At 37.0% G+C, this 17,640-nt stretch overlaps 1 protein-coding gene across 4 annotated transcripts in view; it reads right to left on the bottom strand.

Moving 5' to 3' along the window:
- Positions 1-17,640, bottom strand: part of MEI4 (meiotic double-stranded break formation protein 4) — a 252,077-nt gene that overhangs the window by 160,025 nt on the left and 74,412 nt on the right. For all 4 annotated transcript variants that reach the window (XM_002817080.6, XM_054557778.2, XM_054557775.2 and 1 more), the window contains exon 3: positions 13,799-14,334. In XM_002817080.6, the coding sequence (XP_002817126.3) occupies positions 13,799-14,334 (536 nt within the window). The remainder of the gene's footprint in view (positions 1-13,798; positions 14,335-17,640) is intronic.

The raw sequence follows: 17,640 nt of genomic DNA, 5'->3' as shown, positions 1-17,640 counted from the left end.
TCAGTAAACTATTGCAAGGACGAAAAACCAAACACCGCATGTTCTCACTCATAGATGGGAATTGAACGATGAGAACACATGGACACAGGAAGGGGAACATCACACTCTGGGTACTGTTGTGGGGTTGGGGGAGGGGGGAGGGATAGCATTAGGAGATATACCTAATGCTAAATGACGAGTTAATGGGTGCAGCACACCAGCATGGCACATGTATACATATGTAACTAACCTGCACATTGTGCACATGTACCCTAAAACTTAGAGTATAATAATAATTTAAAAAAAAGAGAATAGTACTATAGACACACTAGGCACTGTGATGCATCAGTTAAAAAGAATAAAGTATGGCACATGTATACATATGTAACTAACCTGCACATTGTGCACATGTACCCTAAAACTTAGAGTATAATAATAATTAAAAAAAAGATAATAGTACTATAGACACACTAGGCACTGTGATGCATCAGTTAAAAAGAATAAAGTAACTTTGTATGAGTTGTTGGAAAAAAAAAAAAAATCCTGGCCTCAGAACTGTGAGAGAACATATTTCTGTTGTTTTAAGGCACTAGTTTGTGGTAATTTGTTACAGCAGCCACAGAAAACTAATACAGTAGGCAACATACCAATCCTTTCCAGTCTATATTTTTCTAAACTCATTATGAGTAGAGAGTAGACAGCTGCAGCTCTCTAACATTCTCTTTATCAACTGAAAACACTGCTTCCTTTCAAATATTCAAATAACATCCTGGCTCAGGCATATATGCTATGGTAACTGTCTTAGAACGACATGTTAGACCACAAAAATTCTTACTCCAACGCCTACTTAACTTCCTGTCATCCTGCTTAAAAGCTACTTCCTGCATTAGGCCTTCTATGTCCCAACAATCTAATTAGGTGCTTGCTTACCAGCCTTTGGTAAACATCATTTTACTATCTCCATGGATTCAACTGTTTTAATTTTTAAATGCCACAAATAAGTAAGAACATGTGAAGTTTGTCTTTCTGGGCCTTGCTTATTTCATTTCAAATAATGGCCTCCAGTTCCATCAATGTTGTTGCAAATGACAGGATCTCATTCTTTTTTTACGACTGACTACTACTTCATTCTGTGTATGTACCACATTTTATTTATCCATTCATCTGATGATGGACACTTAGATTTCTCCCCAATTTTAGCTACTGTGAATAATGCTGCAATATACATGAGAGTGCAGATATCTCTTTGATGTACTGATTTCCTTTCTTCTGGGTATACACCTAGCAGTGGGGTTCCTGGATCATTTGAAGTTCTATTTTTATTCTTCTGAGAAACCTTCAAACTGTTCTCCATAGTGGTTGTACTAATTTACATTTACAACAACAGTGTACAAGGGTCTTTTTTTCTCCACATCCTCACCAGTAGTTGTTATTATCTGTCTTTTTAATAAAAGCCATTTTAATTGGGGTAAGATTATATCTCATTATCGTTTTAATTTGCATTTTCCTGATGATCAATGACATTGAGGACTTTTTCATATACCTGTTTGCCATTTGTGTTTCTTTGGAGAAATGTTTATTCAGATATTTGCCCATTTAAAAATCAGATTATTAGATGTTTTTCCTATATAGTTGTTTGAGCTGCTGATATAGTCTAGTTATTAGTCCCTTGTCAAATGAGCAGTTTACAGATATTTCCTCCCATTCTGTGGGTCATCTCCTCACTTTGTTAATTGTTTTCTTTGCTAGGCAAAAGCTTTTTAACTTGATATAATCCAATCTGTCCATTTTTGCTTTGATTGCCTTTGCTTGTGAGGTATTACTCAAGAAACCTTTGCCCAGACCAACGTGCTGGAAAGTTTCCCCAATGTTGCTTCATAGTTTGAGATCTTAAATTTAATTTTTAATCCACTTTGATTTGATTTTTGTATATGTTGACAGATAGGGGTCTAGTATCACTCCTTCACACATAGACATCCAGCTTTCCCAGTACCATTCACGGAAGAGACTGTTCTTTCTCCAACGTATGTTCTTGGCACCTTTGTCAAAAATGAGTTCACTGTAGATGGGTAGATTTATTTCTGGGTGCTCTATTTTGTTCCATTGATTTGTATGTCTGCTTCTATGTCAGTACAACACTATTTTGATGACTACAGCTCTCCAGTATAGTGGTAATGTGATTCCTCCATCTTTGTTCTTTTTGCCCCAGATACCTTTGGCTATTCTGGGTCTTTTGTGGTTCTATATAAATTTTAGGACTATTTTTTCTATTCTGGTGAAAAATGTCATTGGTATTTTGATAGAGATTACAATGAATCTATAGATTGCTTGGGGTAGTATGAACATTTTAGCAATATTGATTATTCCAATCCATGAACATGAAATATATTTTGTTTTTTGTGTGTTTCCTCTCCTATTTCTTTCATCAGTGTTTTACAGTTTTCATTGAAGACATCCTTCTCTTCTTTAGTTAAGTTTATTCATAGGTCTTTTATTATATTTGTAGCTATTGTAAATGGCATTACTTTCTTGATTTCTTTTTAACATTTTTCACTGTTGGCATATAGAAAAGCTAGTGATTTCTCTTTGTTGATCTTGAATCCAGCAAATTTACTAAATTTGTTTTCAGTTCTTACAGTTTTCTTGTGGAGTCTTTAGATATTTCCAAATAAATGATCGTATCATCTACAAACAAAAATAATTTGAATTATTCCTTCCCAATCTGAATGCACTTTATTTCTCTTGTCTGATTGTTCTAGCTAGAATTTCCAATACTATGTTGAAAGTGCATATCCTTGTTGTCTTCCAGATCTTAGAGGAAAGGCTTTCAGTTTTTTCCCATTCAGTATGATACTGGCTGTGGCTCTGTCAAATATGGCTTTTATTCTGTTGAGGTATGTTCCCTCTATTAATATACCCAGTTTTTTGACAGTTTTAATCCTGGAGGGATATTGAAGTTTATCATATGCTTTTTCCACATCAATTGAAATAATCATGTTTTTTGTCATTCATTCTGATAATATGATGTATCACATTGATTGATTTGTGTATGCTGAACCATCCTTGCATCCTGGGTTAAATCACACTTGGTCATGATGAATGACCTTTTTAATGTGTTGTGGAATTTGGTTTGCTAGATTTTTGTTGAGGATTTTGTAACAATGTTCATGAGGGGATACTGGCCTGTAGTTTTCTTTTTTTTGATGTGTCTTTGCCTGGTTTTGCTTTCAGGGTAATATTGGCCATTTAGAATGAGTTTGGAAGTATCCTCTTCTCCTCTATTTTTCAGAAGAGTTTGAACAGGATTGGTATTAGTTCAAAATTAAATGTCTGATAAAATTCAGAAGTGAAGCCACTGATTCCGGGATTTTTATGGGGAGACTTTAATTTTACCATTAATTATCTTTTTATTTCACTTTAATGTTATTTTATGATAGTCACAAAAAGAATGATGTATAAAATAATAATGTAAATTTCTATAATTAGAATTTCAGGTGTATAATTTTCTCTTAACTTTTATTTTAGGTTTAGGGGTACAGGTGCAAGTTTGTTATATAAGTAAACTCATGTCATGGAGGTTTGGTGTACAGATTATTTTATCACCCAGGTTCTAAGCACAGTGCTCAACAGGTATTTTTTCTAGTCCTCTCCCTCCTCCTACCAACCACCATACAGTAGGATCCAGTGTCTATTGTTACCCTCCTTGTGTCCATGTGTGCTTGTTATTTAGCTCCCATTTATAAGTGAGAACATGTAATATTTCATTTCTGTTGCTTTGTTAGTTTCCCAAGGATAATGGTCTCCAGTTCCATCCATGTTGCTGCAATGAACATGATCTCATTATTTTTATGACTGCATAGTATTCCACAGTGTATATGTACAATATTTTCCTTATCCAGTTTACTGTTAATGGGCATTTAGGTTGATTACATGTCTTTGCTACTGTGAATAGTGCTACAATGAACATATGCATGCATCTGTCTTTATAGTAAAATAATTCATACTTCTTTGGGTATATACCCAATAATGAAATTTCCAGGTAAAACAGTAATTCCTTTTTAGTTCTTTAGAAAATCACCAGAATACTTTCCACAATGGCTGAATTAATTTACACTCCCACCAACAATGTATAAGTGTTTCCTTTTCTCCACAACCTTGCCAGCATCTGCTTTTTTCTGATTTTTTAATAACAGCCATTCAGACTGGTTGAGATGGCATCTCATTGTGGTTTTGATTTGCATTTCTCTAATCATTAATAATGTTGAGCATTTTTTCATATGCTTGTTAGCCACATGTATGTCTTCTTTTGAAAAGTGTCTATTCATGTCCTTTTCCAACTCATAATAGTGTTGTTTGTTTTTTGTTTGTAAATTTGTTTCAGTTCCTTATAGGCTCTGGATATTAGGACTTTGTCAGAGCAGTTTGAAAATATTTTCTCCCTTCCTGTAGGGTGCTTATTTACTCTGTTGATAGTTTACTTTACTGTGCAAAAGCTCTAAAGTTTAATTTGATCCCATATGTCAATTTTTTCTTTTGTTGCAATTGTTTTTGGTGTCTTCAGCATGAAATTTTCACCAGGTACTGTCCAGAATGGTATTTCCTAGGTTATCTCCCAGGGTTTTAGTAGTTATTTTGTTTGTTTGTTTGTTTAAATTTAAGTTTTTGGTCCATCTTGAGTTGATTTAATGAGTAGGGAGTCCTCTCCCCATTGCTTGTTTTTGTCTAATTTGTCAAACATCGGATGGCTGGAGGTGTGGAGCATTATTTCTAAGCTCTTTATTCTATTCCATTGGTTTATGTGTCTGTTTGTATACCAGCACCTTGCTGTTTTGTTTACTGTAGCCCTGCAGTGTGGTTCACAGGTAATGTGATGCCTCCAGCTTTGTTGATTTTGCTTAAAATTGCCTTGGGTATTTGGGCTCTTTTTTGGTTCTGTGTAACTTTTAAAATATTTTTTTGTGAAGAATGTGATTGGTATTTTGACAGGAATAGCATTGAATGTATAAACTGCTTTGGGCAGTATAGAAATTTAAGTATTTTTTCCTGTCCATGAGCATGGGATGTTTTCCATTTGTTTGTGTCATCTATGATTTGTTTGAGCAACGTTTCTCATTGTAAACTTTGTATTAGGGCTCCAATCTCAATCCTTGTTATTGGCCTATTCAGGCTTTAAATTTCTTCATGGTTGAATCTTGGTAGGTTGTATATGTTAGGAATTTATATAATTCTTCTAGGTTTTCCAATTTATTGGCATATAGTTGTTCACAGTAGCTGCTAATGATACTTTGAATTTCTGAGGTATTGGTTGTAATGTCTCTCCTTTTTTGTCTTTGATTATATTTACTTGGGTCTTCTCTCTTTACTCTTAGTCTAGCTAAAGGTTTGTTGATTTTGTTTATCCCAGGTGCTCTCTTGGTGCTCTACCCCATTGTGGCCAAGCTGGTACCCAGGCTGCAAGATAAAGACCCCTTTACTCTTCTGTCTCCTTTTCTCAAGCAGAAGTAGTCTCTCCCCAAAGTTACCACAGCTGGGAATGTGCTGGGTCACACCTGAAGCCAACATGGCTCTGGGTCTCACCCAAGGCCTGTGGTAAATACTGCCTGGCTACCAATACTAATTATTCAGGGCCCAAAGGCTGTTTATTCAGCACATGATAAATTCTGCCAGGACTGGGCCCTTCCCTTCAAGGCAATGGGTTCCCTTCTGGCCCATGGTGTGTTTAGAAATGCCATCCAGGAGCTAGGGTCTGGGGGATGGGGGCCTTAGGAGTCTGCCTGTTGCCTTATTCTACTGTGGATGGGCTGGAATCCAAGTTGCAAAACAAAGTCCTCTTCCCCTCCACCTTCCTCAAGCAGATGGAAGGGGTCTTGGAGGTACAATCTGTACTGCCTGGGGTTGGTGGAGGGGTGACACAAGCACTTCCTTGGTTTTCTCAGTCGGTTCTCACTAGGTTCCATGCACTCCAAGTTCCCTGGCTCGAAGCCCAACACAGCACCAGGACTTGTGCAGGAATTGCAGTCCTTGTGGTCTAGGTTGCCTTTCATGTTTATTTAGAACCCCAGAACACTTTAGCCCATGGTGGCAGGACTTGCCAAAACTCAGGTTCCAATTGCTAGGATGGATGATTTGCCTCTGGACAGGCCTAGTATAAATGTTCCCTCTATGGGCACAAGCTGAGTTCTGCCCCCTGTTGCTTCCCACTGACAGGACAGCACTAAGCTGCAAAGCAAAGTCCCACAATCAGTACGTTCTCTCTACCCCAAACACACAGATCATCTTTGTGTGCCATACGGCCGCTGCCAGGGAATAGGGAAGGGGTGGTGTAGGCAATTCAAGACAGATTTTCTTGCCCTCTTCCATGCCTCTTTCCTTAATGTAATGTTAAAATCAGGTACTATTATAGCTCACCTGATTTTTTATTCTTATGAAGGTCCTTTCCTGTGTGGACTGTTGTTCAATTTAGTGTTCCTGTGGAGGCAAAGGGGGTACAGCAATTGCTAGAGGCTTGTATTCGGGTATCTTGCTCTGCCTCCTTTGATAGTTTTATTTTTATGTACACACAAGCAAAACCATAGAACTTATATTTAATTAGAAACTAAGATGACAAGGCTGTATATGCAATTATAAAGTTTCCAAGACTGTTGTTTATAGCCAATAAAAAAGAACAAGAAACAGGTGATCCTATATTGTACCGCAGAACAGGACTTTTCTTTCTCCTTTTGCTGTCTGTAATTTTTTTTTTTTTTTTTTTTTTTTTTTTGAGATGGAGTCTTGCTCTGTCACCCAGGCGGGAGTGCAGTGGCACGATCTCAACTCACTGCAACCTCTACCTCCCAGGTTCAAGCGATTCTCCTGCCTCATTCTCCCAAGTAGCTGGGACTACAGGTGCGTGCCACCATGTCTGGCTAATTTTTGCATTTTCAGTAGAGACGGGGATTTGCCATGTTGGCCAGGCTGGTCTCGAACTCCTGACCTCAGGTGATCTACCCGCCTCAGCCTCCCAAAGTGCTGAGGTTACAGGCGTGAGCCACCGTGCCCAGCCCTATAAACATACATTTTTACACATAATATAATTCAGCAATTTAACCAAACCAATGTAAATATTGTCTTTATGAAATTTAGAGAAATGGCACTAAGGTCTTTCATTACCAATGAATATTTTCTTTAACCCATTAACAAAAGTCAGTTTATTTCTTTTGCACTTAGGAAAAAAAAATCTAGAAAACTGTAAAAATTAGTGATGGAAATATGACATAATATCAAGAGGAAAATATTCGGCATCATATACCTGAACATGAGACCTAGGTCTTCTACTACTGGTTAAGTACTTCCAGTGAGTCCATTAACCTGCCTGAACTCAATTTTCTCATCTATAAACTGAAGATAGTAATAACAACCATGACACAGAGTTGTTGTCTGAACAGATAATAAGTTCCACGTGAAAGTACTTTATAAACTATAAAGCATAATAGGAAGACTGCTATTATTTTAATAAGGGGTATTTAAATGTATGGTATACTTTGAAAGTAAATTGAAAAAAGTTCTGTTCTTTCTCTTCCTCCTTCCTCTGCATGAGCAATGAAAGTTAAACACTGCTTTGAAAATTCAGAAAATGTTTGATTTATATACTGATGCAGTGATCAAAAGAAGTATTAAGATTTTAGTTTATGATACAACTGTTTCAGTAAGTGCTTATCTAATTAAAGTAAAATTGCAGGAACATTAACCCAGATTTTTCCGTGTGTGTGTGTGTGTGTGTGTGTGTGTGTGTGTGTGTGACAGTTTCTTGCTCTGTGGCCCAAGCTAGAGTGCTCCTCATGTGATCTGTTCTCACTGCAATCTCTGCCTCCTGTGCTCAAGCAATCCTCCCACCTCAGACTCATGAGTAGCTGGGACTACAGGTGTGCAAGACCACGCCTGGCTAATTTTTTTTTGTACTTTTTGTAGAGACAGGGTCTCACCATGTTGCCCCGGATGGTCTCAAACTCCTGGGCTCAAGTGATCTGCCTGCCTCGGCCTCCCAAAGTACTGGGAATACAGGGGTGAGCCACCATGCCTGACTTATTTATTTATTTATTTATTTATTTATTTATTATTTATTTATTTATTCATTCATTTATTGAGCGAGTCTCGCTCAGTCACCAGGCTGGAGTGCAGTGGTGCAATCTCGGCTCACTGTCACCTCTGCTTCCCGAGTTCAAGCGATTCTCCTGCCTCAGCTTCCCAAGTGGCTGGGACTACAGGTGCACACCACCATGCCCAGCTAATTTTTGTATTTTTAGTAGAGACGGGGTTTCACAATGTTGGCCAGGATAATCTCTGTCTCTTGACCTCATGATCCGCCTGCCTAGGCCTCCCAAAGTGCTGGGATTACAGGTGTGAGCCACCGCGCCCAGCCGTTTGTTTAATATAGCTATGCGCAAGGATGAAATGACCCTTAACCTTAGACTTCCTTTATATTTCCCAAGGAATATTCTCAAAGCAGACTGGTTAAGTAATTTAAGTAACTGGTTAATAGACATGAACATAAAAAATCTCAAACCAGAGGATAATGCTGTTGGAAAGTTAGCACAGGAAGAAAAGCCTGTGTTATTACTAAAACAATGTCCTAACTTGCAGCAGAGAAACATACAACAAATACTGCTACCTGAGTAGAATTAAATTAAAAAGCCAACATATTTTACTGGTCAATACAATTACAGCATGAATAAGTTTCAAGATACAACTAAGGGATACATACTAGAAAAAAAAACTGATTTCGACCTGGCACGGTGGCTCACGCCTGTAATCCCAGCACCTCGGGAGGCTGAGGTGGGAGGATCACGAGGTCAGGAGATGGAGATCATCCTGGCTAACACAGTGAAACCCTGTCACTACTAAAAATACAAAAAAATTAGCCGGGCGTGGTGGCGGGCACCTGTAGTCCCAGCTACTCAGGAGGCTGAGGCAGAAGAATGGCGTGAACCCAGGAGGCAGAGCTTGCAGTGAGCCGAGATTGCACCACTGCACTAAAGCCTGGGCAACAGAGAGAGACTCTGTCTCAAAAAAAAAAAAAAAATCTGATTTCATGATCCATCATCTTCAGATTTATCCATAAACTGACTGAAATGATCTAAGCAAAAATTACTGTGATTGAAGCAAAAATGACAGTATTAGAGGGAATCACCGACTTCAAAATTCTATATCAGAGATGCAACATAGCACAGCTTTATAGGAAGGGACCAGTGGAAAGAGTAATTAAAACCACGACATTCAAATAGTTAAATTTAAAAGGACTTTCCATAATTGAAACAGAAAGAAAAATATCCACCATGCCCTACTAAGCTCATTGGTTAACTGGAAGCTGTAGCTGTGGAAAATAGTGACACAAAGAGATAATATACAACTTCCTAATATATATGGAGGTGTTTCAGGAATGTCATGGTGTTAATAAGAGCTGCTGCTTAGAAAATCAGCTGATGGTCCCCTTCCTGTGTCCATGTGTTCTCATTGTTCAATTCCCACCTATGAGTGAGAACATGTGGTGTTTGGTTTTTTGGTCCTTGCAATACTTTGCTGAGAATGATGGTTTCCAGCTTCATCCATGTCCCTACAAAGGACATGAACTCATCATTTTTTATGGCTGCATAATATTCCATGGTGTATATGTGCCACATTTTCTTAATCCAGTCTATCATTGTTGGACATTTGGGTTGGTTCCAAGTCTTTGCTATTGTGAATAGTGCTGCAATAAACATACGTGTGCATGTGTCTTTATAGCAGCATGATTTATAATCCTTTGGGTATATACCCAGTAATGGGATGGCTGGGTCAAATGGAATTTCTAGTTCTAGATCCCTGAGGAATCGCCACACTGACTTCAATGGTTGAACTAGTTCACACCGGGGACTGTTGTGGGGTGGAGGGAGGGGAGAGGGACAGCATTAGGAGATATACCTAATGCTAAATGACCAGTTAATAGGTGCAGCACACCAACATGGCACATGTATACATATGTAACAAACCTGCACATTGTGCACATGTACCCTAAAACTTAAAGTATAATAATAATAAAATTTTTTAAAAAAGAAAATCAGCTGATAGTATTTAAGTTTATGAGGGTATATGAAATATAAGTTGTCACTTCTTCTCATTATCTTATTTTCAATTCAAAAAAATACCTCACGTTGCTGCTACAACGAACTCAACATTGTCTTGGGCACAGTGGAGAAAATAAGATATAATCACTTCCTCAAGAGAAAAGTAACAAAAAGAAACATTTATTAAGTTTTTATATGATGTCAGATATTATGCTAAGTATTTAGCCCTATGAAGTGGTCACATTTATTACCTACATTTTACAGATGTAGAACCTGGAGGTTAGTTAACTTGTCTAAGGTCATAGCTATTGAGTAAAAACTTCAGAATTCTAATTCAAGCTATTGATCTCTGTGCTAAAAATAATTGAAAACTTGTTCATTTAAGATTCTTATTTTTTGATGTAGACATTTATCCTTATAAATGTCCTTATTACTACTTTTGCTGCATCTCATAGGTTTTGGTAAATTGTGTTTTCATTTTTGTTTGTCTTGAGATACTTTTGAATTTCCCTTTGATTTCTTCTTTGACACAAAGTTTGTTCAAAATTGTATTGTTTAGTTTCTACATACTTGTAAATTTTACCATCTTACATATTGTTGTTGAATTCTAATTTCATTATATTGTGGTCAGAAAGAAACATCTAGAAAGCTTTTGAACTTCTAAAATGGTTAAGACACGTTTTGTGACCTAAAATTTGATTTATCCTGGAGAACATTCTGTGTGCACTTGAGAAGAATGTGTATTCTTTTGCTGTTAAGTGGAAAGTTCTGTATATGTCAATTAAATCCATTTACTCTACAGTGTTGTTCAAGTCAGCTGTTTCTTTGTTGATTTTTCTGTCTGGATGTTCCATCCAGTATTGTAATTGAGGTATTAAAGTCCACTATAAAGAATAAACTAAGCCCAAAATAAGCAAAAAAAAGAGAATAATAAAGACTGGAGCAAAAAAAATAAACACTGGACAACGAAACAGTTTAAAAATTAAAAAAAAAAGCGTTTGCTTTTTGCAAAGATAATTGACAAACCCTTAGCTAGAGTAAGAAAAGAAAAAGAAGACAAAATCAGAAATCAAAAAGGAGATATTATAATGGATGTTTTAGACATAAAATGGATCATAAGGGAAATATTATGAACAATTATATGCGAAAAATCTGGATGACTTATAAGAAATGGATAAATTCCTAAAAACATGTAACTTACGAAAACTGAATCAGAAAGAAACAGAAAGCCTGAAAAGACCAGTAACAAATAAGGGGATTGAATCAGCAATCAAAAGTCTCCCAGCAGGCCGGGTGCGGTGGCTCACACCTGTAATCCCAGCACTTTGGGAGGCCGAGGTGGGCAGATCACGAGGTCAAGAAATCGAGATCACCCTGGCCAACATGATTAAACCCCATCTCTACTAAAAATACAAAAATTAGCTGGGCATGGTGGCATGCACCTGTAGTCCCAGTTACTAGGGAGGCTGAGGCAGGAGAATCGCCTGAACCCAGGAAGTGGAGGTTGCAGTGAGCCGAGATTGTGCCACTGCACTCCAGCCTGGTGACAGAGTGAGACTCCATCTAAAAAAAAAAAAAAAAAAAGTCTCCCAACAAATAATCTGATGACTACACAGGTGAATCCTACCAAACATTCAAAGAGGAATTAAGAACAATCTTTCTTAAACTGTTCCTGAAAATAAAAATGGCCACTTCCAAACACATTTTATGAGGTCAGGATTACCTTGACACCAAAACCAGGAAGACTCTACAAGAAATGAAAACTAGAGTTTTCATTTCAAACTTGTGATGGTATAGGTGGATGTATAGATGAAGTATATATTTCCTATGTCACTTGCCATCGTGCCAGCCATTGCTGAACAGTTGGTCAACAGTAGAAGAACAAGTGAATGAACGGCTTTCTTGCAGGGGTAATTGCTGCAGTTGGAACCTGAGTTTTGGCAAGTCCTGCCACCATGGACTAAACTATTCTGGGGTTCTAAATAAACATGAAGGGCAACCTAGACCACAAGGACTACAATTTCTGCACAAGTCCTGGTGCTGTGCTGGGCTCAGAGCCAGGGAACTTGGTGTGCATGGAACATAGTGAGATACCAGCTGAGGCAACCAAGGAAGTGTTTATGTCACCCCTCCACAAACCCCAGGCAGCACAGCTTGCACCTCCAAGACTCTGTCCATCTGCTTGAGGAAGGTGGAGGAAAGAGAAAAGAGGACTTTCATTCACAAGTTTATGTGTAGTTTATTCTACACATTATCCTCCTTCCACACAATTCCCAAGGCTACTCTTGTGTAGGTTTGAGTTATATCAACCTCCAATACATATATGAAGGCAAAGACTAGACTGGAAAAATATTTGCATCATTCAGTACCTCTGATATGGAATATAAATGCCAGTATCTTCAAGGTTCCAAGTTACATATAGACTGCTTAAAGTAGTTTTTAAAAAGAAAGCAAAAGTATAAAAAGAAGTTTAAAAAATATGAAGTATTTAAGATATTTTCATGGTTTAGAAATGGATTTTATATCTCAGATACAACTATGGCAAATCTGATATTTAATTCCTGATTGACCATGTCCAAAAGAAAAAGATTTCCATTTTCCAGACAGAAAATTCAATATCTTCCACAAATGCCAAAAGCTTACTCATAAAGTTTTTAAAATATCGATCAAATCATACCTTAATAGAGAAGGAAAGAACAGCTGTACATGAAACAAATTGGTTTATCAGTGCAAATTTTATAAAAATTTTGAAAACTCAGATAAAGCCTCCACTGTATAAAAACTCTAAATGTTAGATCATAGCACTGAGGCAAATATTTAACAATGATGTATCCAAAGAAACAAGGTCCAATAACCTTTTTCCTACAATGAAATATAGTAAATAAGTTAGACACACCTTTTAGTTTCTTCTATTATATTTTTGGTAGTCAATTAAAGAGGATTAAAATGTGAAGCCATTTGAAATTTCCCAGAAAAAGGATCAGATATTAAAGAAGGCAGAAATAATATGAAAAAGAAATTCTCTACCATGTCTCAAGAGCCAAACAACAAAACAACTAAACAACTTCAGGTTATCTCAATGTCACTTGTTAAAAAAGAATCCCTGAGTAAATCTTTCTAAGCCATGTTAAATAAATAAATCAGGAAAAAAACATAATAAAGCTTTATATTATGTGCTCCTTAGCCAATTTATTCAATTCACCTACATCTGCAGAGTGTCCATGGGGCATTTGCCACTTACAAGGGAAAGGCCAAAAGAAGAGAAAAATATTCTTCAACCCCAAGGCATTTGCTAGTCAATGCCAGAAAAAGAGCAAATTCAATACAGTACAGATAATCCATCATGAGGAATTTAACACTCACAGATGTTAAGTTTGGAAAACCTTATTTGTTGGTGGTTTTCTCAAAAGTTTTGAGACTTTTTGAACAATAGGAAATAGAAACAGAAAAGGGAAAACATAAGAAGAAAAGAATCCAAGGGTGCTGATAATAAAACAGAGAAAGTAATTCGAGAAGAACAAGCTTGAAGCAAAGGCATCTATGCAGAAAACTATGCTGTAGCAATCAGAGGCTAGAGGTGGAGACATCATGACAGATAAGAGCTGCAGACAGCTGCAGAAAAAGACCCAATAAGGGACTCTTTGAGCCACAAGGCTAAGGGACAACAACAGACATTACCCAAAGAGATGTTCACTAAAATTACTAGCATTTTAGGAATAAAAGAAGGATTTATTACTCACCTGATTTATATGATTATTTCCTAAAATAGCATGTAGTAGGGTTTTCTCAAATTCTTCCAACTTCTTGGAACACTTTTTAAGAATATGACTAGATAAGTTATAGTCACTGATCAGACTAGCTAAAGTACCAACAGCTTCTGTCCAAAATCTTGAAAAAGGAAGTTTGGGATTACGGTAAAAAGTGATCAGGCCATCCAGCAATTGAAAAACAGAATCAGAGACTGTGGAAGAGTCTTTTTCAAAGTGGGTTAAGTCTCTTTTAAGATTACCTGATTCTGTCAAGTTCTTTAATTCAAGTAGATATTGCAAGAATTGCATGTGAGAAGACAAAGGATTTTGCAGGATAGCACAAGGTCTTTTCACAAGAGGCAGTGGTGGAAAGTGAGTGGGGGTACAGCTTTCCACAAAGTGCTGGGACAGGTCTGAGGATTCAGTTCTCTGCTCATTTGACAAATCACATCCAGAATCTTCCATCGAAGTTAATGTACTTTCAGAACTCTTAGGTTCCTGAGCCTCCAACTGGGAGGAAACATATCCTGAAAAATAAAGGAATAGAAGGATTATCTTCATGCAGCTGAAATTTCTTCATGTAAAACTAGCCATTGATACTTATCTTAAAATAAGAAATGAAGTATATAAATACACATTAAGCATTTAACAAGCAGTAGTGTAAAAACTGAATAAAGAAAAAACTGTGAAAGAAATTGTAGAGATTGTAAAAAAAAAAGGTCTTTATCTTCATGGGTAGAAAGGTGATTCATTCATGTATTTTCAGGTCATTATCTCTCATTCAATTACAATGCCATGAATGAAAGACGCAGAAGAGAAAGCCACAAGACCCGAAGGAGGTCACAGTCTGGTAGTGAATCCAATAGGTAACTACAAAGCAATAAGGTGTACCCAGACATAGAGATATACTGAGGGAACTATACAATCAGGAGGGCCATTGAACAGCCTACCTTGTTAGATTAGTGTATCCTGGAAGAGGTCATGATGTAGGAGTTCAAAGTTAAAGTTAGGAGAAGACAGAAGGCAAGAGAATTCCATACACCTAAGGGGTAAGTGTAAATGCACAAATACAACAGGAAAAATAACAGCATTTGTGTATATAAGGACTCTCAAGTAATTTGATGTTGCTTCCACAGAAAGTATAAGGTAAGAGACTAAGATAAATAATGTAGAGGCCAGATCATAAAAGATAATACAAGACATGTTAAGAACCTTACAATTCATCCTGTAAAGTGTAGAGTGAATTTCCAACTTGAATAATATAAGACTCCTTTGGAAAAATTATGCACAAACACACAAAAAATATCTGATATACAAATATAAATATATACAGATATCTACATATCTCTGTATATGTATATCATATATATGTGTGTATATATATGTGTATATATATGTATATACATGTGTATGTACCTGTGTATGTACATATGTGTGTGTATGTGGTATAGATCCATGAAACTATGTCTATAACTTCTAGAATTTCCTCATCTTGGCTGAAAAATACTGCACTTAAAGCTAAATCTAATTACTCTTGGTCACTCTTTGACAGACATGCCATCATAAACACAAACAAAGTTGTGGTTGTTTTTAAAATGATTATCAGTAAAATGCATAAACCAAATTGAAAAGTTCTCATTGAATATTCTAAAGCACATACATATCCATGAAACTAAGTATGAGAAATATAGCTGTCAGCAGTGGGAACAGGAATGAGGCACTGAAAGTTGTAAGGCAGAAAAATGAAATGGTCTTATTTTAATTTCATCATTCTGTTGGCTACAGGAAGGCCTTATTTGAAGAGAACATGATAAAACATTGAGAGATCAACTGAAAAGCACCTCTATTAATCCCAACATTGGGTGAAGAGTGAAATGAACTAAACAGCTGCAGTGGAAGAGAAAGAAAAGGACTGACTGGGAAAATAAACACAAAATATCAACATGTAATCTGGAGACCAGCTTACTGACTGAATATGGGCAATGAAATGGAAGTACGAATAAATGCATTCCACGGTTCTGACTTAGGTGACAAGGTAGATTATGGTGTTACCAACTGAAATAGTAAAAATATAGAAGAAATGGCTTAGAAGAGACTATAAAAAGTTCAGGTTTAGTCATATAAATTCTGAGGCAACTGGAGAAAATCTAGTCAGAGATGATCCTTTAGAAACTGGTCACATAAGCCTAAGACTAGGGAGAAGGTCTAGACTGAAAATGCGTTTTAGGAGTTATCAGTGTGTAGACAGTAGAAACTATAAAAATGGTTACAATCATTCAGAGAGAGTATGGGCAGTGAGTAAACAAAGGAACAAAAAAGGTACCCTGAATAGGATCAGTATTTGAAGGCTGGATAGAGATATAACAGTCATTAAGAACATAGAGAAGGAACAATTTAAAAGGTACAAGAAAAAATGATTGTGTCATAAAAGTAAAGGAAACAGTTTCAAGAAGAGTTACATACACAAAGCAAAAAAGTCCACCAAAACAACAGGTTGAAAAAATATCTGTTGGAATTGCTAATTTAAAAAAACAAACAAACAAAAAAACACCAGTTACCTCATTCATAGCAGCTTTATCCAGAGCAGTTTTGATCGATTAGACAGGGTGGCAGACAGAGAACTTATTGCAATGGACTAAAGAGTGAGCGAGAATAAAGTAAGTGAAGACTGGAAGTGAAGAAAGTAAGTGAAGACTGGAAGTAAGTGAAGAAAGTAAGTGAAGGACACTTCTGAGGACTTAGATCAGGAAAGCATAAAATGGATAGCAACCGTAGACAAATGTGGCATGACAAATTGAGTGAAATGAGCAATTAAAAACAAAGAAAAAAACACAATGGATAAGCAGAGGTTGGAAATATGAGAAAAGAATGGCAGGTGAGACATGGCCCTGGAGAAGATAGGAGACTGAGTCAAGCACCCAGTGGATGGGCTGGGGTCTGTAATGCCAAAGTGAACACTTTTCTCTAAGCTGAAGGAAAGAGAATGAAAAAGTATAGGGTTGTACAGAACTACTACTGGCATACAGAAAGTTAAAGGAGATTTCACCTGACAGTAATATTTTCTTAAAGTTTGAGAAAGGAGGACAGTGGTTGAACAGTGCACAAAAAGAATGGTAAATGTGACATCTTCTACATTCTCCACCATATGGTTCGTAAATCTAATTTGCTGCTCTTGTCCTTCAGGAAAAACGGAAGCTGATGAAGTAGAATTGGAGGATTGAGCTTTAACTCAGAATTCATTCATTTAACAAGTGTCTACTATAACCATCAAAAATGTGCAGATATGTGCTTGCTAATCATCACTTCAACTTCTATATGCCATGCTTAAAAGGAGATAATTAAAAGGAGACAATGATAATGCAGGAAGTTCAAAAAGTAGTGGTAACCAGAAAAATGATCTATCAGCAAACGTTAAACTGCATGTGGCTATTTCTTTTTTTTTTTTTTGTGAGACGGAGTCTTGCTCTGTTGCCAAGCTGGAGTGCACTGGCACGATCTTGGCTCACGGAACCTCTACCTCCTGGGTTCAAGTGATTCTCCTGCCTCAGCCTCCCAAGTAGCTGGGACTACAGGCACACGCCACCACACCCAGCTAATTTTTGTATTTTTAGTACAGACAGGGTTTCACCATGTTGGCCAGGATGATCTCGATCTCTTGACCCTGTGATCCGCCCGCCTTGGACTCCCAAAGTGCTGGGATTACAGGCATGAGCCACGATGCCTGTCCTATTTCTATATTAACACAGTCAGACGGAGTGATCATTTTAAGTGAATAGACACTGAAAATGACTTCTCAAGACATCGACTTCATTCTTCACATAAATAAAGGGGAA

The sequence above is a fragment of the Pongo abelii genome, chromosome 5 (genome assembly GCF_028885655.2).
Source record: "Pongo abelii isolate AG06213 chromosome 5, NHGRI_mPonAbe1-v2.0_pri, whole genome shotgun sequence".
Classification (NCBI taxonomy): domain Eukaryota; kingdom Metazoa; phylum Chordata; class Mammalia; order Primates; family Hominidae; genus Pongo; species Pongo abelii.
This window is presented reverse-complemented; position numbering and strand designations above follow the sequence as displayed.